Source organism: Salvelinus alpinus, chromosome 22 (assembly GCF_045679555.1).
Source record: "Salvelinus alpinus chromosome 22, SLU_Salpinus.1, whole genome shotgun sequence".
NCBI lineage: Eukaryota > Metazoa > Chordata > Actinopteri > Salmoniformes > Salmonidae > Salvelinus > Salvelinus alpinus.
Window position 1 is genome coordinate 20,582,124 of NC_092107.1, and position 21,778 is coordinate 20,603,901.

At 44.2% G+C, this 21,778-nt stretch overlaps 1 protein-coding gene across 1 annotated transcript; it reads right to left on the reverse strand.

The window, feature by feature from the left end:
• Window positions 1-271: 271 nt before the first annotated feature.
• LOC139549214 (inositol-trisphosphate 3-kinase A-like) lies at window positions 272-21,586 on the reverse strand. Its single transcript, XM_071359437.1, has 8 exons — window positions 21,451-21,586; window positions 12,536-13,907; window positions 4,312-4,408; window positions 3,945-4,158; window positions 3,499-3,703; window positions 3,191-3,292; window positions 2,992-3,063; window positions 272-2,345 (listed from the first exon to the last, which is right to left on the reverse strand). The coding sequence occupies exons 2-8, from the start codon at window positions 13,733-13,735 to the stop codon at window positions 2,136-2,138; spliced, it is 2,100 nt and encodes a 699-aa protein (XP_071215538.1). The 5' UTR covers window positions 13,736-13,907; window positions 21,451-21,586; the 3' UTR covers window positions 272-2,135.
• Between the last annotated feature and the right edge of the window lie 192 nt (window positions 21,587-21,778).

Genomic DNA, 21,778 nt, shown 5'->3' on the forward strand with positions numbered 1-21,778 from the left:
GCAAAGCTGTCAAAGGCAAAGGGTGGCTATTTGAAGAATCGCAAATATAAAATATATTTTCATTTGTTTAACACTTTTTTTGGTTACTACATGAATCCATGTGTTATTTCATAGTTTTGATGTCTTCACTATTAGTCTACAATGTATAAAATAAACACTTGAATGAGTAGATGTGTCCAAACTTGACTGGTACTGTTGTAGGGCAGTGTAAAAACATTTATCAATATGATTCATACTTCTGATGTTGAATGAGACGACACAGGGCTTCAGATTAGAAAGGACTTGAGCTCTTAGTTCCAGTTTATTGCAATCAATGGTATTCTAGACAAAGAGAGCAGGGACCCGTCTCAATCCTTTGAACATTTGTATTTGCGTCCCCCAGCAACTGTACAGCACAGAGGAAAGGCTTATCCAAACTATATAAAATCTTAGGCTTTCCCAACCTTACAGTCCAGCTCACAGCCACACACAAACAGTCTGAAAGCCAGTAACTGTCAGGTTAAGAAGAGGATACATGGTACGTAAGATATAATACTTTGTAAACAATACATTATTCCAGAATGTGTTTTTATGGTGTGGAATATTTGAGAGATGTCAACAGTAGAAACATAATTCCAGTTCCATGATGTCAATGCTGACAGTCACACAGAGCTTCTCCATTGTCTAGACATAGAAATCTGTACACACACCATAAATACACAAACAGTATCTAACTGTTTAAGGATATGTAGGAAGACTTGGATGGGAATATTGGCTGGCAGATCTACAAATCCAGTGACACAAGTCTGACGTGTGGATGAACGTGTCATAACATACAGTAGCTCATTCATTCCAGTTTCAGGTGACTTGTTCAAATAGTCATTTCAGTTGTCAGGCCAATCGTTACCCAGTCCAGAAAAATGTATGAACCGAACTGAAGGAATAAATGGTCACAACTATGCAGATTGATCAACTTCCATTCACCAGAAAATGGTTTGCTTATAAGAACCTGGGACACCAGAGGGAATCCATATTCAAAGACAGAGGCAGGGCTAGCTTTGTTCAATGGCTTTTGTGAGGAACCCATTTGTGCAATACAGTCTAGTTCGCCATGACCACCAAGTCATGTGCCCCACTAGGAGAGAAAATAAAGAAAAAAAACATTAAGATCCATTAGTCCAGTGGTTCCCAACCATTTGTGGTTACTATAGCACCAGCTGAATTTTGCTCTGTCCAGAGTACCCCTGAAGTACCCCCTCATGTACTTTTTACCAGTAAGCCTATGGTCTCATTAAATATTCTCAAGTACCGCCCTGTGGATCGACCAAGTACCCCCAGAGGTCCTAGTAACCCTGGTTGGGAACCACTGTTAGTTTATCTGCTGGGTCAACTCTGCCAATCAACAGCCTCCAGTTTTCGCCATCCTACTTACAAAAAAAATACAAAAGTTACAGACTTTGGGTCAACTCTCCAGCAAACTTTGGAATGATATATAAAAAATAATCTGCCTCCAATCCCAAAATCTAGGCACAGAAAAAGTACAAAGTGTAAAGAGGCTACTCGTGAAGGCCAACAGATGAAATAAAACTGTATTTACATTAAAAGGCTAAGTACCAGATAAAGGTTACATATACCGTTTTTCCCCCCAGTGTTTCTAGTGTTGACAAATATATAAAATAGTTTAAAAAGCATAAAGTCAAGTGGTCCATAATGTAAATAAAATGTTCTCCATTGGTCACTTGAGGATATATCCCATTGGAAAAGTACAGTACATTATCATCATACTTGTGATCATATGAAGGAAGAGTAGTGTGTCTGTGTGTACGTGCTGCAGTGATAGTTGACGTCATAGCTCTTATAAATGAGAGAAGTTGATGAGGGATGACACACCGCTAGTCGTGTGGACAGGTTTCCTCACTCTGACTAAAGAGTGTCCACCATGTTCTGTGTGCTCCTCCGTTTGCCTCTCTTTCACTGTCATCCTTCTTTCCTTTCCCCTCCATCTCACATTCTAGTTTGGGTAATGACCAGTTCCATTTGTTCTTCCCCACTTTCATTCTCCATCTGTGACTAGGATGAGAGTGTTCTCTCCATCCTCCTCCTCCTCCTCTCTTCCAGGCCATCCCTTTGTACTCTCTCACACGGCCCGCTCTTTCTCAGCGGCTGGGGGGGAGCATGGTACTGAGAATGTCTATGAGGTTGTCCAGACCCCACAGGTAGCCATCCTCGCAGTTGCCCTCGATCCAGGGGGTCCGGTGGTCCAAGGTGAGGTGGGCAGGCAGGGGCACCGTTTTCCCAAAGTCTATCATCCACACACGGGCCTGGCCTGACGCATCGTGCACAAACAGCAAGGAGCTGCCCACCACCTGGGAGAAAACCGGACATTTGAGTTCAGTCTGTCAGTGAGAGTGTTTGTTTGTGATTTAAAGCTGCACTACGCAGAAATCGCTTCGCCATGTCCTGGTTACTAAAATTCTAATAGTTTGCCTAATTTGGAAGACACATTTCAGTTGAATGCATTCAGTTACACAACTAACTAGGTATCCGCCTTTCCCTTAATTTCAGTTTGAGACAAAACAAGCATGTATAGTGTAGAGAATCATTGTAGCATCTAAACCACTGAAATATATTGTCTATAACCAAAAATATTGTATTTTAAGCTGGTGTACAAAACTGAAAGTAAAAACGAAATTTAAGAATGGGACGCATCGAAAGAGTGCACATAGAACAGATCTACCGCTTTTTAGACTTGCTTTCAATGAGGATGACAGATCTATAACTATTTCTATTTGGTCAGGCAGCTCAAATTGCAGGTTTAATAAGGAATTTGAATCATGTTCATATCAATCACATTTAATCATAATCCAGCAAACAGGTTTGTTGAGGGAAAGTACTCATGCCAAACTTAACTATAAATATTGTCTTAATTTACCACTAGTAAGTAAAGCAGAGTACTATGGGTACAGAGAAGTGGGCGGTAGTATAGGGTGTGGGTGAGTTTGTGTGGGTTACCTCATGTGTTCTGAAGAACTGGGACTTCTCCAGCACAGATCGCAGCTCCTCCAGACGTTGCAGGTAGACTTTCTACCAGAGAGAGAACGGGAGACAAACAGTCAAACAGACAGTCAATCTGAATTGACTGAGTAGGTCCCCCTAGAACTCAAGTTCTCTTATGTGCCACCCGACTAAATGTCCCTCTAGAAACACGTACCAGGATCTGAATGTTCCCATCAACAAAGTCTCCCAGAGCCTGCATGACCTGCTCCCGGTGTTTGGTCTTCTTAAAGTTGGTGTTGCACGTCCCATCCGCTCTCTGCACATCACAAATAACACAAGAGTAATTGATGCAGTGAAATTATTATTATTAGTTTTTTAATGAAGTAAGCTTTATGTGACATTTTTGAGTGCTGACCCATCACACCCATTTCCTTGTCTCATTATTGTTAAGTTATTTTGCCCATAAATTTGAAACACTAAAACTAATTTAGACCCCGTGTTGAACCCAGTGTGCCCCCTGACCTTGATGCCCTCGATGCGGAAGCCCAGGGTGGCAGTGGAGCTGAGGGTCTCTCTCCACTGCATGTATCTGGGCTTCAGGATGCCTTGTTGGGCCCTCTCCTGATCCGTAGGGGCCCCAGGGTCCACGGCCACCATCTTCTCATACATGTCCCTGCGGAGCCGTGGACGCTCCCTGGCCTTCAGTAGCTCCTCCTCCAGGTAAGTCCTGATAGGACAGGGAAGACCGGGTTAGTGAGCCAGTTCATCATCTAACAGCGGAGTTATCTAACAATAGTAATCTCCTATGGGCATGCAGGATTTAGTTTTGCTCTGATGAAGGTCGACTGAAAGATGGCTCAGCTCAATTTTGCATCCAGCACCTTCACTAAAATCGGTTTTGGGTGTGTGGTAGATTCTGCCTATTATTTTCCAGCTCAGTACACCTATCTCTTCCCCCGGTCTCTCACCTGCTGCCCATCTTGCAATCCATGATGGAGGGAGAGTCAAAGTCAGCCAGGAGGTCGTCCATTAGGTTGTAGTCCTGTTCGTCCCTCTGCACCACGCCGTAGTAGCCAGGGACATAGGGCCGCAGAATGTCCCCCATCAGCTTCAACAGGCACAGCTGCTCACACTCACAGTAGCGCTTCAACAAACGCCCATACTCCCCCGCCTGGAAGTTACCTACGAGACAGAGGGAGGGGACAAGTGAGTGACAGAGGAGAAGAAAGTGAGAAATACTGAGAGAGAGAGACAGAAACAGAAACAAACAAACAGGGAGAGAGAGAGAGAGCTAGAGCACTAGAGAGACAGAGTGTGAAAGGGAGTGGTGTATACCTGCGTGCCCGGCGAGCTGCACCCAGGGATAGCGCTTGTTAATGGACACGAAGGGAGACCAGTGCACCATAGTTTTCAGCTTCTGCCACTGCTTGGTCTGGAAGGAGAGAAGCAACAAATGGGTTACACACCACCAGTCAGCTAAACTAGTGGTTTACATATGGTCATCCCGACTCATTCTTACTTGGCCACAGCAGAAAACTGGATAGAAATGTTGTATCGCTTATCAGTGGGTCATACGACCATTTGAGGTTGATGAAAATAGTTTGAAAACCAATGATCTAAAAGACACACAAACACACAACGGGAGGCACAGAGTGAGAGTGAGGTCCCAGCTCGCTTGAGCCAAGGCCAGGTACACAACATTTCTCACAGCCCCCATTCACCAAACATTGACCAGAAACGTCACACTGGTTCCACAATAACAAAAATATAACATTCCTGGCCTACACAGGAACACCATGTGCGAGTTTGATTGAGTAAGTGTGTGAGTCTGCGGACATGTGTGTAGTTAGTTTATCTTTATTGGGAAAAACACAGCAAGGTCACTATGCAAGAGAGTTTGACGCAAGCAAGCAGAGAGGAGAACACGCAGCAAGGTCACTATGCAAGAGAGTTTGACGCAAGCAAGCAGAGAGGAGAACACACAGCATCGATTGCACACACACCACTGATTAGGAAATGATACTGTATGTGTGTGGGAAGTCACAGGAAGGAGACCGAGAGAGAAAGGGACAGAGAGACAAGGAGAGTGCAAAGGTAGGGCAAAGACAAAACATTTGAGAAAAAGAGACAAGAGAAGAGGAAGGCAGAGGTCATCATAGAGGTAATTGAGTGGAAGGACAAGGTGCCATAAACCTATATTTTATGATCATTTACAACCCTCAGACTGCTAAAGAATGCATGCGCCACTACACTACAGACCAGTACAACCAACCCCAGCCAATGTTTGTCTGCCTCCTCCGCACCCACACATTCTTTACACTGGACTGCTGAAATGTTGTGCTGAATACAGAGCGAGAAAAGAGTAGAAATACAGGCCAGAGGCCGTATTCATTAAATATCTGAGTAGCAGTGCTGATCTAGGATCTGTCCATATAATCTTATTCATTATTATCGGAGACGCTTTGTGGATACGGCCCCTGAAGTTGTACTGAATACATTGTAAAGAACAGAGACAGCGCAGGCTAGTAGTCTGAGTCCCGGGGCTGGTCAATGCCAACAGAGACTTCCGAGCTCTAAAGCTCTTTACCAGCTTAACCCAAACATAACCCTTACCTCAGAGCAGATGACACATTCACACTCACAAGAGCGGGATTCAAACCACACAAAAGTGTACAGTCACCCACACACACCTGCCAGATTGAAAACATTGCAAAATAAAGACAAAGCCCAGAAGGAAAAGTGCAAAGAGGCAGAGGTCAATGTGACAGGTGAACGATGAGCTAGCTCCAAGGTGGCACAACACTAATCTGCAGGGGGAATTCAGCTAAGTCAATCACTATCATTCTCTCTCTCTGTCCCTCTCGGAGCTGAGCATTGGGTGCTGGGTGTCACTACAGGGGGTCCGGAGAGGAACGGGTAATCAAAGCAGAGCTATACCCCTCCTAAATGGCTCTTTTCTCCCCTTTCACTCCTCTCTCTCATCCACTCGTTTATCTCCCACTCGCTCTCTCTCCAGCAGCTCAGGCCAGACAGCTTAATGAATGGCCCAGGGGGGTCAGATGTAACTCAGTCCCCTCTATTCGATTTGACCGCCTCCTCCCATCTCCATTATTACCTGACCTGAATGACCCTGGAGAGGAGAATCTGCTCTTCTCTCTTTACTTCTCCTTTTCCCTTCCTCAACGTATTACTCCCCCTCTCCTGCCTTCATTCACTGCTTCCCGCTGTTGTTGTTGTTATCCTAATCCCGCTCCATTTCTCCCGCTCCTCCACTATAAAACAGCAGGGCTCTGTCCCTCTGCCCCCTCCCTCCAGCCTTACCCCTCTCTTTTCTTCCCTTCATCCTACACTACATTCTTGGAATGCGTCTTGACTCCTGTCATAATGACAGCAGCCATGAAACACACACACACACATATCAGTAGTGACGTCAGTGTTGTCCGCAAGAGGAACACGAAAACCTCTGTTCTGACCACGAGGTCAAAAACTAAAAGGTCGTGAAGCTGTGACCCTACTGACCTACAGCCCTAGTGTCTATTCTGACAACAGCCGTCATCATAAATCTCCCTGGCTTACCACCGCCTTAGGCCAGATAGAGACAATGCAAACGTCAACTCGGAGAACCTTATTAAAACACCCACGACATAACAGATTTTCATAATAAAGACAGATCCTAGGTGTTAAACCTGGTCAAATAAAGATACAATCAAATCTTGTTGGACTTTAATGGACCCAATACACACCTGACCCAGCCTACAGACACACAAAGACAACTCTCCTTCTACCTGTCCATACTAGCTAATGCCAAAGCAGATAGATAATCCTTCTACAGACGGACAGAATCCAACACCTGTCCAGACCTGCCTCAACTAGAGAGGACAGGGTTTGTAACAGTACTTCCACACATACCTGTGTGGATCAGCACAGAGAGAGGAGATACTGTGTACCTGCCCACCTCATACCTAATCCTAGAGAGAAACACGGTCTTACATACTGGATGTACACCAGGGGAGCGTTCAGCAGGACGCAACGTTTTGGAACGTTCAGTTAGCAATGCGCTATGTAGAACAAACATGCCTCTCTGACAAGTAGAATAAGGAATCACGTTGGCTCTATTTGTGGCATTTCTATCTGCAACGTTCAATGTGGCCCTACATCTCAGCCCACAAGGACAGGGACAGTCTTCACCTGTCCACCCCTAAGGTTATTATATCTATGACTATAGAAGACTATTGTTCTGACTTCAACTCCTCGCTATACTAAAGCAATAAGGCCTGAGGGGGTGTGGTATACGGCCAATACGCATAACGTAATGCAGATGGCATATACCACAAACCCCCGAGGTGCCTTATTGCTATTATAGACTGGTTACCAATGTAATTAGAAGAGTAAAAATAAAATGTTTTGTCATACCCGAGGTATACGAGCTGATATACCAAGGCTTTCAGCCAATCATCATTCAGGGCTCGAACCACACAGTTTATATTGTATTGTATGCAAGCCTGTCCTCACCTGTTGACATCCGTCTCCAATCTCAGCTCTTCCCAACAGTATATCTAATCTAGTATGTCTAATCTGTTTGTCTCATCTCTTACCTGGCAGACAGAGCAGTAGTGGAGCAGCAGACCGGCACTGACACAGGCACACACAGACACAGAGGGGAGGTGAGAGTGTAGCCAGTCCCACACACTCCGCACCCTCAGTAACAGGGTCTCCAAACGAGACCTCCACGAGCATCCGGCGCTCCATCGGACTGTCCCTCAGTTAGCCTAGAGGGGTTAGCATTTAGCCTTGCCCCTCTCTGTATATCCCTGTTAGCCTAGCATGAGCATTTGGCCCTACATATGACTGTTAGAAGGGCTGTGGCTAAATGCTACAGAGGCCATCTGTCCCTCAGTTAGCCCTGCAGCATTAGCAGTCATTCAATGCAATTGCCTGGCTTTGTTAACTTGTGTTTTCTGGTAAACATCCCCTCTCGTATGAGGTTACATTATAATCCCTCTCTGCCTTCTCTTTAACACCAACTGATCTCTGTCCTCTCTGCAGCATTTTGTCCCTCCTCTCTTACAGTATCACTGTCTCCCTACCTGGTGTTACTTCTCCCTCCCAGGTCTCGTGCTCGCTCGTTAACTCGTCACTCTCCCTCACACTAGTCTGTCACTTAGCGCTACATTTTCCCTCTCCAAGTTTGATGACCTCTGCCTCCCTTTCATCAATTTTCCCTCTCCATGTTTCTTTCCCCACCACACCAACTGTCTTTCGGATATCAGGGTCTCTCTCTAATCCCCCCCTCCCCATCAGCCTGTCCTGAGCCGGTGTCCTCAGCAAGACAGAGTCCCCAGTGACAGACTCGTCTGTAATACCCAGAGAGAAAGGGTCTCTTTACTCTGCACTACTTTGATGACACATACTAGTCCCAGGAAATGTACTACTGTAGTGTAAACAGACAGATCGATTCAAAATCTCTCTGAGAGATGTCTCCCACACTAGCTCCAGAGGTAGTGTGGGAGACATCTACCCCACATACCCCCCTGAGTAGTATAGTGTAAAGACAATGGCTCTCCCACACCACATGTCCCTAAATTAAATACCAACAGACAGCATTTTTTCCCCTTCTGTTAACTAAACTGAAAATTGTGGGGCAAAGACAACTTTCAAGTGTGTGAGTATGATGCAAAAGACATCGACCTAATGTAGCCAATTCTGTTTTGTGAGAGTCATCATGCTGGAGTCAAAGTGAATTACTAGATTGGATATTCAGAGGAAAACATTTCTAAATACCCCTAAGCACTAACCCCACTTTTGCTTGCTTTCTTTTTTTTTAAATTGATTCTATGGAACCCAGGACTCATTGGAAAACAGTGGCATTTGTTAGAGTGGGCTATCCTGACTAAATAAAGAACATTTAAATCCACTAGAGTACTCCCCTATAGCTCCCTCTATACCCTTCCCCCGCTGTCCTGTTTCTCTTTGTCCCTCAGAGGAACTCCTCAGACATATGTAAGCCCAGAGGGAAAAACACAGGCATGTGGCTGTTGTAAATAGCTTTTGATTTATAAAGGGGGTGCGCCCCGTTTTACTGCTCACAACACCAGCTGTAGTCTTTAAAAGACATCCTCCAGCGACTTAAAAAAAAATAATACTTTAACTGTTGAAAAGCAATATCCCAAGTATAAATACAGTAAAGTACACACACTAAAGGGTCAAATAAAATATCTTGAGCAAAATAGTGTTTTGTAGACCGCTGCAAACTTCAAGGAGTTGGACATTAAAGGAGTTGGTCTGATGGGAATCTGTGATAGTCACGGCCTTCCCCCTTGCTTGAGGAACAACAGAGAAGCATTAGAGAACAAGAGGAAAGGCTCTCTCTCCACTTGTGGCCATGTCATGACTAACTTGGACCACCTATTGAGATGTGCCTTTTGTTAAGTAAATCTTGTGATATCGCGTATCAACAGTAAAAGTTGAGTAAAAGGACATCTTACTCTTAGGCGTGATGCTGCTCTTTTTCCAGGCCTTGTTTACATGTAAACCACATCCCCTCTGCTCTCGGTGGCATGCACAGCACAGCTCAACCACAGCCCAGTTAACACACAAAAAGTGTCTGACACGAATGTGTTTTTTTATTGCTGTTGTGGACACTTACAAATATGAGTCTTTGTGTGCGTACGCATGTTCGAGTGTGGCAACTTTGCCATCACGAGTTGCATAATGCGAGTTTATCGATGAGTTGTTCTTGTGTGTGCGCATGTGGAGTATGTGCTGTACACGGGCGTGTGTTGTGGGATATATTGTAGAGTGTGTGTAGGGAGGGTACTTTATCACTCCTTCTCCATTTATCTATATTTTCCTCTGCCTTCTGTTCCACTGCCTGTGTGTCAGGGGAAAACCTTGTGCTGTGCTGCAAGGCTAAACATAGGGGGGGGGGGAAAGATATTGTCAGAGAAATGAAGGGATGATGCAGGCAGAAAGAGACTTTATGAAAATATGTCAAAAGTAATGTGTAATATATAAGACGTTACATTCAAAATACAGACCAAAGAGAGAGAGAGAGAGAGAGAGAAAAAAAGAGCGCCATATATGGCAATGATGTCGCCTAGCAACGCAACTGCCTGCAGCCCAATTTTCCATGACACTCTGAGATGGCATCAGAGTGTGTAGTGTCTGAGTGTGTGACTTCAACTCTAAAATATGCAGTGTGAGCAGGCAAGTATCTACAATGTACGTCACTGAGCACAAAGTGTAGCAACTGGTTTGGCCACACTTTGAAAGCGTACAGTTAGCCAATAACAACCAAGGCCCTAATACTATCACAACCAACACTCGCCCCAGTGCTGCCGTATCACACCAGCTAGATCCAAAATGGACATCCTGTACACTCACTATGTTCCAGATATTCAATCATAACAGTAGTGTGGGTGGGATCTATAACATGGGAACTGCTGACATACCCTCTCATCCAGACTAAATTCATACATTAACAAGGATGACACACGCGCAGATATGGAAATTTCTGGACTCGCAGAAGATAAAGCAAATTAGAGAAAGCAAATGAGGGAGGAAAAGAGAGCGACAAAGTAGATAGAAAGAGAGCTGTGGCTAAGTATCGGAATTCAGTTACATTATTTTTAAGGCTCACTCTCTCCACACATTGACTCACACACACACATCATAGAAACCCACTGGAGCACACACACAATGTGAGAGTGAGTCACTCACACCAATGTCATCTAAATAGGTCAGCCATTATGTGTTATTTGGAAGACCATCTCCCTTTCAGAGACATGAAGAAATTAGGACTGAACATATGTTCTCCTGAAGTAGTTTCTCTCATAAACACATTGATTACAATGACTACGCACTCAGAGAGAGCAAGTATGTGCGTGTTGGTGATATGTAACATGTACACATTCCAGTATTTCCACACAGTGGTGACTTCCAGGATTCACACCATTCCTGTTCAGGAAGAGAGCTTTGCCTGCGTTTCAATTGGTCAATTTCTAGGAAAGACATCCTGTTTTTGAGCTCATGTCATTCCAAGCATTTCTTGGTCAGGGCGCATTCAAAGGCTTGCGACTGGGGAGGGAAACATGAATGTACCACTGTACAAGGTTAGAGCTGGATCACGCACGGGTCAAAACAAGAACGTCTTGGGGTTGAGCAAATGACGCCGTGTTTATCAAGACGAGCTCATTAGTGACAATCTCGGCTAAGGGTCATAGTGGTTGGAGTCATGGGTAAAGAGTCACTTAGGAGTGAAAGGGCCTTCATTGGTGAACCTATTTATTGGCTTTGGTGTAGTATGTAAGCGACGCCACAGGTTCACCTAGCTCAGCTGATTTCCACCATGTTGTTTACACCCAACTGATCCTTTCTGATCTATGTGTAAATACAATTGCGCTCCAAACTCCTTCAGGCTAAATATTCACCACACACCCTGTGGTAGGAGCACAGGGGCTTGGTGTGTGTGTGTGTGTGTGTGTGTGTGTGTGTGTGTGTGTGTGTGTGTGTGTGTGTGTGTGTGTGTGTGTGTGTGTGTGTGTGTGTGTGTGTGTGTGAGAGAGAGACGTGTGTGTGTGTGTGTGTGTGTGTGTGAGAGAGACGTGTGTGTGTGTGTGTGTGTGTGTGTGTGTGTGTGTGTGTGTGTGTGTGTGTGTGAGAGAGACGTGTGTGTGTGAGAGAGTGTGTGTGTGTGTGTGTGTGTGTGTGTGTGTGTGTGTGTGTGTGTGTGTGTGTGTGTGTGTGTGTGTGTGTGTGTGTGTGAGAGAGAGAGACAGACGTGTGAGATTCAGATATGTTATCTAGGAGTAGATCTGACAGAGAATTGTGAATTCCTCCATCTCCAGTGTGTGTGTGTGTGTGTGTGTTTGACATGCAGTCTGTAAGTCAACAATGGAGTTGTGGTACTGGAACATGCATTATCAGTGAATGTCTGCTCTGCGTATTAGGGCATCATTTCAAATCATAGTGCAGCTCTTCTGCATAAATGAAAAAAGACTATGCCTTATATCAATAGCATGAGCGCATACAGTAGGCTACAAATGTACCATGGAAGTGTGTGTGTAGAGAAAGTAGTCTAACATAAAGCATGAGCTGGTGTACTCCCAGAGAAATTATTTTGTTTAGAGGTGCTGACTAACACCGTATAAACTGCAAGCTATAAAAATAGAGTTTATATATATATATATATATATATATATATATATATATATATATATATACTCCCAGTAATTGATTGGGTAAACCAACAACATTTTACCCTGAAGGAGGAACAGTGATGCTGAAATGTTGGTGGTTTACCCAATCAATTACTGGGAGTTTATATATAGGTGCTATGCTCTTTATTTATTAGTGTGCAGAAAGTAAACAATAAGGCTGTGTGTTTAAGTATGTGCCTATCCATGCCACTTCTAGCAAAAACATTTAGCACCGATTATAGCCAAAGAGTTTAACATAATACTAATGGGTGTTTTTGTATGCAACCTCATACAGAAGATAAACCTCTAGTCAGCAGACCACCAGATTTTATGCACAAACAAATTAAGGATGGCACACTCACCCCCATTCCTTCGTCTGGACTGCCCAGCATGTTGCAAATGACTGGGGACAGGCTGGACTCGATGTCGCTGCCGGTGAAGTCATCCTCGGACTCCTCAAACGACGAGGCGGAGGATACGCAGCCGGCGGAGGACGAGTTGGAGAGCTTTCGGTGAAAGCGCATTAGCGCCGGGGAGCCTCCCCAGCCACTGTCCGAGCAGGGGGACTCATCATCGGCGTTTGGATCCAGGGATGATCCACCGACTCCGAGTTCCATGGTCCTTGGGTCTAGTGTTTCCTGAGTCCGACTGGGGCTTGGATCTCTGGTTATAATAAGCTTTGGGATAGTACCAGGGAAACGTTGGCTACCTAGTGGACTTTGGACCTGTCCGTGTGGCTGTTTTGGAGAGTTAGTCGAGGGGTCCTCCTGGTTCCCCGACTCAACAGAACAACCGCATTGTTCATTTTTCCTGACAGCTTCGGGCTCACAAGAAGCAGTGAGAAAGTTACATTTAGTAATTTCTAACTCTGTGTGTGGTATCTCATACCTTATCGGTTCTGACACGCCACTTGTCAGAGGCTCGTCCAAACGCAAGCTCAGTGATGCCAGGGTCAGTTTTAAATTCTCCTCTCCAGATATGCGCCAATGGACTGAACCATCCGGTGATACAGCCCCCGGTATCGCCCTGACCTCGGAGGCAACCCCACTCTGTTTATCAAATCCGAATGGCTTGTTTTCCATGGCCCAAGCCGGGGCATTCCAGACATGATCCTCCCCAGTTGTTTCTGGGCTGCTGCGCTGCGTAACCACGCAGCGGGTTCTTTCGAATCCTCTGGCCAGCGTATCCAAGCCTGTCGCATCGAAGGAAGAGTCGGCCGCTCCCTTGCTCACAGCGTCACTGTCGAGAGCCTGAATCTTTTCATAATGAATTCGAGATGGGTATTCGGCGACCGGGGTGGTGTAGTCCACTACCGCCGACTCGGTCTGGCCTCTCAACAACTTTCCTCGCCCGTGACCACGAAGGGTTTCCGAATCTCCAGATCCGATTACAAGCCCCACCTCCGGTTGACCTGTGCCTGGCGAAGGCAACTGCTTCGTTTTCATCAGATTCCTGTAAAACCGGTCACCCCTTCGCTCCTCACGGGTAAATCTGCAGATAGGGAGCCGTTTGGCTGTCTCAGTTGGTTTCCAGTACGAGAGACCAGAACGCGTTTGACCCATTCTATACACGGTAGTAGCAGCGCACAAGTCACACCTTCCGAGATGTTTCCAATTTGAAACAATTCTCACTGTGCTACAAAGTAACACATGAGTCACGTGCTCCACTCATTGTTGCCAATGATAAATGACAATTATAGGAAAATGTTGATCAAAATGTTTGAATATTCCATATCTGCAAGAAAAAACAAAACAGTTTTAGAATATTTTGCCAAAACACTTCACATAAGTTACTGTACTGCTTTCCATTTGGTCTTATCTATGTCATATTGCAATAAACAACTTCAAACAATCTCATAAAAAAAGGTACAAGGTACACACTTTTGCTTTCGTTAAAAGAGATGAGTGAAATTGATGTTCGGTGTGAAGGGTGAATACATCAATATGGTACGAAAACAGGAAAAAAATAAAAAAAATTGTGCCTTTTGAGGCCAATGACTTGAGTTATATTGGCTTTGCACATGTTTTTGCATTTAGTATGGATGTGGCGGCAGGTAGCCTAGTGGTCAGAGCGTTGGGCCAGTAACCGTTAAGGTTGCTGGATCGAATCCCCGAGATGACAAGGTAAAGAAAATCTGTAGTTCTGCTCCTGACTAAGGCAGTTAACCCACTGTTCCCTGGTAGGCCCTCATTGTAAATAAGAATTTGTTCTTAACTGACTTGCCCCATTAGCTGCTGCTAAGGCAGAAGCTACTCTTCCTGGGGTCCAGCAAAATTAAGGCAGTTATACAATTTACAGTACATTCACAACACATTGTGTGTGCCCTCAGTTCCCTACTCTAGAACCACATAACACAACATCTGTGTGTATAGTGCACATGTTATTGTGTGTTAGTATTTTTTATTTAGGCAAGTCAGTTAAGAACAAGTTTTTATTTACAATGACCCGGGCCAAACCCGGACGGCACTGGGCCAATTGTGCGCCGCCCTATGGGACTCCCAATCACAGCTGGATGTGATACAGCCTGGAACCAGGGACTGTAGTGACGCCTCTTGCACTGAGATGCAGTGCCTTAGGCACAGAGTGGTGCAGCGGTCTATGTTTGTGTTGCTTCACAGTACCCGCTGTTCCATATGGTGTATTTATATCTGTTTTTTTAAATATAATTTTACTGCTTGCATGACTTACTTGATGTGGAATAGAGTTCTATGTAGTCATGGCTCTATGTAGTACTGTGCGCCTCCCATAGTCTGTTCTGGACTTGGGGACTGTGAGGAGACCTCTGGTGGCATGTCTTGTGGGGTATGCATGGCTGTCTGAGCTGTGTGCCAGTAGTTCAAACAGACAGCTCAGTGTTTTAAACATGTCAATACCTCTCACAAATACAAGTAGTGATGAAGTAAATCTCTCCTCCTCTTTGAGGCAGGAGATTTACATGCATATTATTAATGTTAGCTCTGTTTACATCTAAGGGCCAGCCGTGCTGTCCTGTTCTGAGCCAATTGCAATTTTCCAAAGTCCCTCTTTGTGGCACCTGACCACACGACTGAACAGTAGTCCAGGTGCGACAACTAGGGCCTGTAGGATCTGTCTTGTTGATAGTGCTGTTAAGAAGGCAGAACTGCACTTTATTATGGACAGACTTCTCCCCATCTTAGCTACTGTTGTATCAATGTGTTTTGACCATGACAGTTTACAACCGAGGGTTACTCCAAGCAGTTAAGTCACCTCAACCTGCTCAATTTCCACATTATTCATTACAAGATTTAGTTGAGGTTTAGTGAATGATTTGTCTGAAATACAATCCAGAGTTTTTGAAATGTTTAGGACTAACTTATTCCTTGCCACCCATTCTGAAACTAACTGCAGCTCTTTGTTAAGTGCTGCAGTAATGTAGTAGCTGACGTGTATAGTGTTGAGTTATCCACATACAGTCTTGGGGGGACTTTGCAATTAATTGCAATTCATCTGATCACTCTTCATAACATTCTGGAGTATATGCAAATTGCCATCATACAAACTGAGGCAGCAGACTTTGTGAAAATGAATATTTGTGTCTGTACATAGACACACTGGCTTTACTCAGTCAGTAACATGTCATTAGTAAAGTTTGAAAAAACTAAGGGCCTAGACAGCTGCCCTGGATAATTTCTGATTCTAACTGGATTATGTTGGATAGACTTCCATTAAAGAACACCCTCTGTGTTCTGTTAGACAGGTCTGCCAGATAAAACTCAGGAGGGACGACCAGGGATGTTCTCTTGATAAGTGCGTGAACTGGACCATTTTCCTGTCATGCTAGCCATTCAAAATGTATCGAGTACTTTTGAGTTTCAGGGAAAATGTATTGAGTAAAAAGTACATTATTTTCTTTAGGAATGTAGTGAAGTAAAAGTTGACTTAAGTAATACTTTGTAAAGTACTTAAGTAAAAATACTTTTCACCACTGCCTATAAGCATGCTGAAAGTCTGTTGTCAATTTGTTTACTGTAAAATAGCATTGTATCTGGTCAAACTATTTTTTCCAAAGGTTTGCTAAGAGCTGGCAGCAAGCTTTTAGGTCTGCCATACTAAGGGTTGGTAACAGGCTGATTGGTCGGCTATTTGAGCCAGTAAAGGGTGGCTTTATTATTTATAGGTAGGGGAATGAATGCTTGATCTGAAAATGTGGTCGGAGGATTCATATGGAGGGTGTGACACAATTGCGTAGCCTTCGGAGGCATGCAGAGGAAAACTCAAGCTCCGTACCGCATCGCCGTGTGCCTCAAATTTTGTAACAATGTGGAGGGCTTTGTAAAGCTCCACATTGACATAATTGGTTGATGGTAGGTGGAGGTGTGAGGTCCTGTATAAACAAACTCACTTCCTTAACTATTTGAACTGCTCTGCGAAGTGCTAAAAGTACGTTTTCTCTGACTTCTGCGGAGGCCGCATCGCAGTAAATGCTGTACTGCCAATGCAGGCATCGGATTAACCATGCCAAGCCTTTTATCGAGGTAACTTTGGTCAACTCGAGTTCAACTCAGGATAACCAGTACCGCAAAAGTGGGGCATGAGAGTGTCGAATTGTCGAAGACATCAAAACTATGAAATAACACATGGATTCATGTAGTAACCAAAAGTGTTAAACAAATCAAAATATATATTTCAGATTCTTTAAAGTAGCCACTCTTTGCCTTGATGACACCTTTGCACACTCTTGGCATTCTCTCAACCAGCTTCACGCCGAATGCTTTTCCAACAGTCTTGAAGGAGCTCCCACATATGCTGAGCACTTGTTGACTGCTTTTCCTTCACTCTGCAGTCCAACTCATCCCAAACTATCTCAATTGGGTTGAGGTCAGGTGATTGTGGAGACCAGGTCATCTGATGCAGCACTCCATCACTCTCCTTGGTCAAATAGCCCTTACACAGCTTGGAGGTGTGTTTTGGGTCATCGTTCTGTTGGATGAAAAAATTATATCCCATCTAGTTTACGCTTAGTGGAACTGGCATATCGCTGTAGAATGCTGTGGTAGCCATGCTGGTCAAGTGTGCCTTGAATTATAAAGAAATGACACTGACCGTGTCACCAACAAAGCACCACCACACCTCCTCCTCCATGCTTCACGGTGGGAACCACACATGCAGAGATCATCCGTTCACCTACTCTGCGTCTCACAAAGACACGACGGTTGGAATCAAAAATCTCAAATTTGAACTCATCAGACCAAAGGACAGATTTCCACCGGTCTAAGGTCCATTGTTTGTGTTTCTTGGCCCAAGCAGGTCCCTCCTTATTGGTGTCCTTTAGTAGTGGGTTCTTTGCAGAAATTCGACCACGAAGGCCTGATTCACGCAGTCTCCTCTGAACAGTTGACGTTGAGATGTCTGTTACTTGAATTCCGTGAAGCATTTATTTGGGCTGCAATCTGAGGCTGGTAACTCCTTTGCAGCAGAGGTAACTCTGGGTCTTCCTTTCCTGTGGCGGTCCTCATGAGAGCCAGTTTCATCATAGTGCTTGATGGTTTTTGCGACTTCACTTGAAGAAACGTTCAAAGTTCTTGACATTTTCTGGATTGATTGAGCTTCAGAGTGTTATTTTATTGTCCCCAGCACAAGGTGCACCTGTGTAATGATCATGCTGTTTAATCACCTTCTTGATATGCCACGCCTGTCAGGTGTAGGATGTAAACACATTTGTGCACAACATTGAGAAATAAGCTTTTTGTGCATATAGAACATTTGTGGGATCTTTTATTTCAGCTCATGAACCCAACACTTTGCATGTTGTGTTTATATTTTGTTCAGTATAGTATCTCTGCCTAGAGGATCTCCTGGAATACAAGCTAAATTGGCTTTAGCAAAGCCACAGGAGCCAGGCCCAAGTTGATGTGACTTCACTTCATCTAGATTGATCTATCTAACGACTTTCGTAAGCAGCATCAGGAACCTAATTAGGCAACAACTGTAGCTAATATCACCTTCTACCAAAGATGGAAAAGGAAGCGAGACATCCCACTGTTTCAAATGGTAGTCAATGAACTAAGCCGAACTATCGCATTCGTTTTTAATGGGAGAGCCACCCTGTTAAGTAGACCAGAACTTACCATTTTTTACAATGGTAAACGGCCTGAGTGAACTATCTTAAGTTATCCACCATCTTTGCTTCTACAATGCTGCCCACATTTCTGCTGCCCTCCAGTAGCCTAATGTAGCAAGCGTAAAATAACGTAGTGTCTCTCTTTCTGGTCCTGACTTGAACATTTTAGGCAGGTTCTCTTCTGCACTGTTCAACCAATCCAGTAAATTTGGAGCAGGAGTTAAGTTGGATTGTTGCCTTGTTGATGTCCAAAAGTGGAAGTCACATCACAGGCTCTCTTTCGATTTCACATGAAAACTGGATGCATCCGGTTTTGTGGCCCTTCAGTGTTGCAATGTTACAATACATAGCATAATAAAGCTGGAAACCATTAGTCTGTTAAGGAGGATCTGAGGGGGTTTCACTATTTCATGTATTTTCTTTAACATGAAAAGCTTCTAAGTTGAAGTTAATAAGATGAAACAGCGATGCTGACAGGCAAAGAAGACATGTCAATTTCCCCTAGCATCAAATCAGCGGAGAGAGTGAAGTAGTTGTGTTACAATTACTTGACCTAAGTTTGCTTCACACCGAATCCCCTACAGTAGGGATGGGCAATTTTGATGAACTCATCCGTTGCCCATCCCTACAGAATAGAGAGAATCTAGGACACTGGAAGGAGGTCCGTTTCTAGTTTGTGACTCTGAATTTGACGTTGTAACACCGATGTGTCTTTTACCAGACATTGCAATGGGGAAATGTAATATGACTAAAGCTCATATTTAGTGTGTAGTGATCAACACAATGTTCAGCATATTTAGAGTTTTTGTAAAACACCATTTCCAGTGTTCCGTTTGTGACACTCAAGATGCGGATTGATGGCCACTAGACTTGATGCTAAAGTTATGGATTATACTCATATCTGTTGATAGCGATAGACGCCAGACTGGAGGTTCAAGGACACACTGATTATTCAGTGTTGTATTGATAACATTTTGTGAACATTGATTCTGTAAGCAGTTGACAAAGTCACTGCCTTTTTTGTTGACTTCCCACAAGCCTCTCGGGCTGGTGTATGATTAATGGATCGACTGTGTGTTGCAATGTGACCTGCTGACCCAGGTTCCACAATAGAAAAGGGGCCTGCGTTTTTCCACATGTGGATTTGAATAGTCCTATGCATCATGCCAATACTATACACTGACTCATAATCATGCGGTCTGACTATATTGTCCAGACAGAATGAGAGAAGCATGACAGAAACCCTGTCAAGTCAGAAAGGAGTGCTTAGGCACAGGAAATGAGATGGGAAGGGAAATTATGGAAAGATTTGCTCATGCAACCTCCACACACACACTCACAAACCACACACACACACACACACTGATCTGGGCATAATGAATAAGTGGCAGTGAATCACACAAGGATGACAACAACACTGTGCTGCGTTGACACACCCCTCACAGATAGGGATGTTGCAATGTCCTTTTAGGGAAACTGGTCATTCCATATTGCTGCGTGTGGAGAACACTCCAGAGATTAACACACATCACTGATGGTGAGATAAATTTAGCAACCAAACAGCCGCCACAAAATAACCCAGTATGGTCATAAAGATGAATGATAAACACAACCAGTTAGCCTAATGTAACAGGTTGAAGGTTGTAGCCACTACGCCACCTTGTTTAACAAGGTGAGGTCCTCGGATAAATACATATACTACTAAACATTTACACAACACAGGTTCCGCACACATCAGGGGTGGAGCATGGAAATGATAAGACATATTGCACATATCAAACATGATCTTCAGCGCTATCGCTCAAAACAACAAGCTCTCCAATAGTTAGATTCAGTAAAAATTTGAAAAGTGCATAGTTGAGGAAGGAATGCTCAGGAAGACCGAGAGAGGATCTGGAGGGAGATGGGCACTACTACTCTCTTCACTGCCTCAGCACATGACACCTTCTGTACTACTCTGATCTTGGCAACCTCAACCTGCCTTTCTCTCACCGGACATTTCTGATGTCCACTACCATGGGTTAAACCACACTTATTCGATTGATACTACACCTTCCTTTGTCTCATGCCCTCTTACAAACTTCTCACATCTAGAAATATCCCTCTTACACACTGCTGCAACATGACACCTAAAACACCGTAATGGGTTTGGGACCAAAGCTCTATATGGGATAACTGTCACATCCTAACTTGACCTTGTCAGGTTGATTCTGCATCAAACTCAGGACAGATAGTGTCTTCTCTGTTTTACCACGCTCTCCACCAGGTCTGCGTCACACCAAAAGGCGGGTGTCAGACACCGGGAATCTTCCATTTCAGTTGATCCTCCTTAACACCACCCCAGTTATCACTCCTTTCAACTGGGCCCTGCTCCGGAGAGCAAAGCAAGTCCGTTTTTTTGGCACGCGATGCTGAGCACCCGCTCCCTCTGGAGGGAAGAAACAAAGAATCATCACGAGTCCACTTCGAGTTACTTTCACCGAGTCAACAGTCCCCAACCTCTCCATCACCCAACCTGACACCACATATGGATCAGCCAGATGGAAAGGATCCATTCTCTCCAAAAATCTCCCTCCCAGCATCTTTATCATCATCGGGATGAGGCTCGAACTCCGGTCTTCACCTCACCTGCCACCGCAGGTAATTCATCCCCACTCTCGTCAGGTTAAACTTCTGAGCTACCGAGTACATCATTTTTTGGGGGTACTTAATCCTCCACACCACACCGCTTCCCTCTACTCCTTTTCCTTCTTCCTCTCTTTCCAAAAATGTCCACATCTCCACGCTCTTTCTGCTCCTCCAGCCACTGTTGTAGCAAACTGTTCAAATAGTTATTGCGGCCATGTCGCGTCAACACAAAAAGCTCTATCACCGGGCATTTATACTCAAAACCCCACCCCACACTCACAGGCAGCACCTGGAAACTAATTACAATTAAGTGACGCATGTCACTCTAAGATATACACACTATGATGATCACAGTAAATGTTATAAGATACATATAGGTTACAGTAATTGAAACACATGAAATCCATGGTCAACTGGTATACTGATGAGCAGAGAGACAAAGTTTAGAGCTGATGTTATCACCCCAGAGATCAATAAGAGATAGAATAGGCTACAAAGCACCATGAAAAAACAACTACTTCTCCAAAGAGTGTCAGACTTTCTCCATAAACTGAAACGAAAACTTACCATCAGTCAAGTGTTTGCCAATAACCTGTTTGTTGTATAAAAGTGTATAGCCTGGTTGTGTGATGCCAAACCAATGATGCTTCTCCTTGCTTGTTAGGCTGGGAACAAGAGTCTCAGTGTGATATCTACTGTATTTGTATCTGGGTGTGGAATGGATGTCAAATCGGCTTATCTGTTTGCTTTGTGTGTGCAATATGGTGAGGTAAGAGCATGTGGTTAAAGTGATAGAGGAAGCACATGTCAAAATACTTGTTCACTGAACATGGAGTGCTTAAGCTGCTCTTCTTCTATGGTATTATGGCGGTCCGCAAACATATGTTAGAGGTGC

What these genes read in the sequence shown, in the direction of transcription:
- LOC139549214 (XM_071359437.1), bottom strand. Translation starts at nt 13,735, where the DNA reads ATGGGTCAAACGCGTTCTGGTCTCTCGTACTGGAAACCAACTGAGACA. An exon ending in GTCCAGACGAAGGAATGGGG is followed by an intron (nt 4,409 to 12,535) that starts GTGAGTGTGCCA and finishes CTCTCCTTCCAG; the next exon opens with ACCAAGCAGTGGCAGAAGCT. An exon ending in ATGGGAACATTCAGATCCTG is followed by an intron (nt 3,064 to 3,190) that starts GTACGTGTTTCT and finishes TCTCTCTGGTAG; the next exon opens with AAAGTCTACCTGCAACGTCT.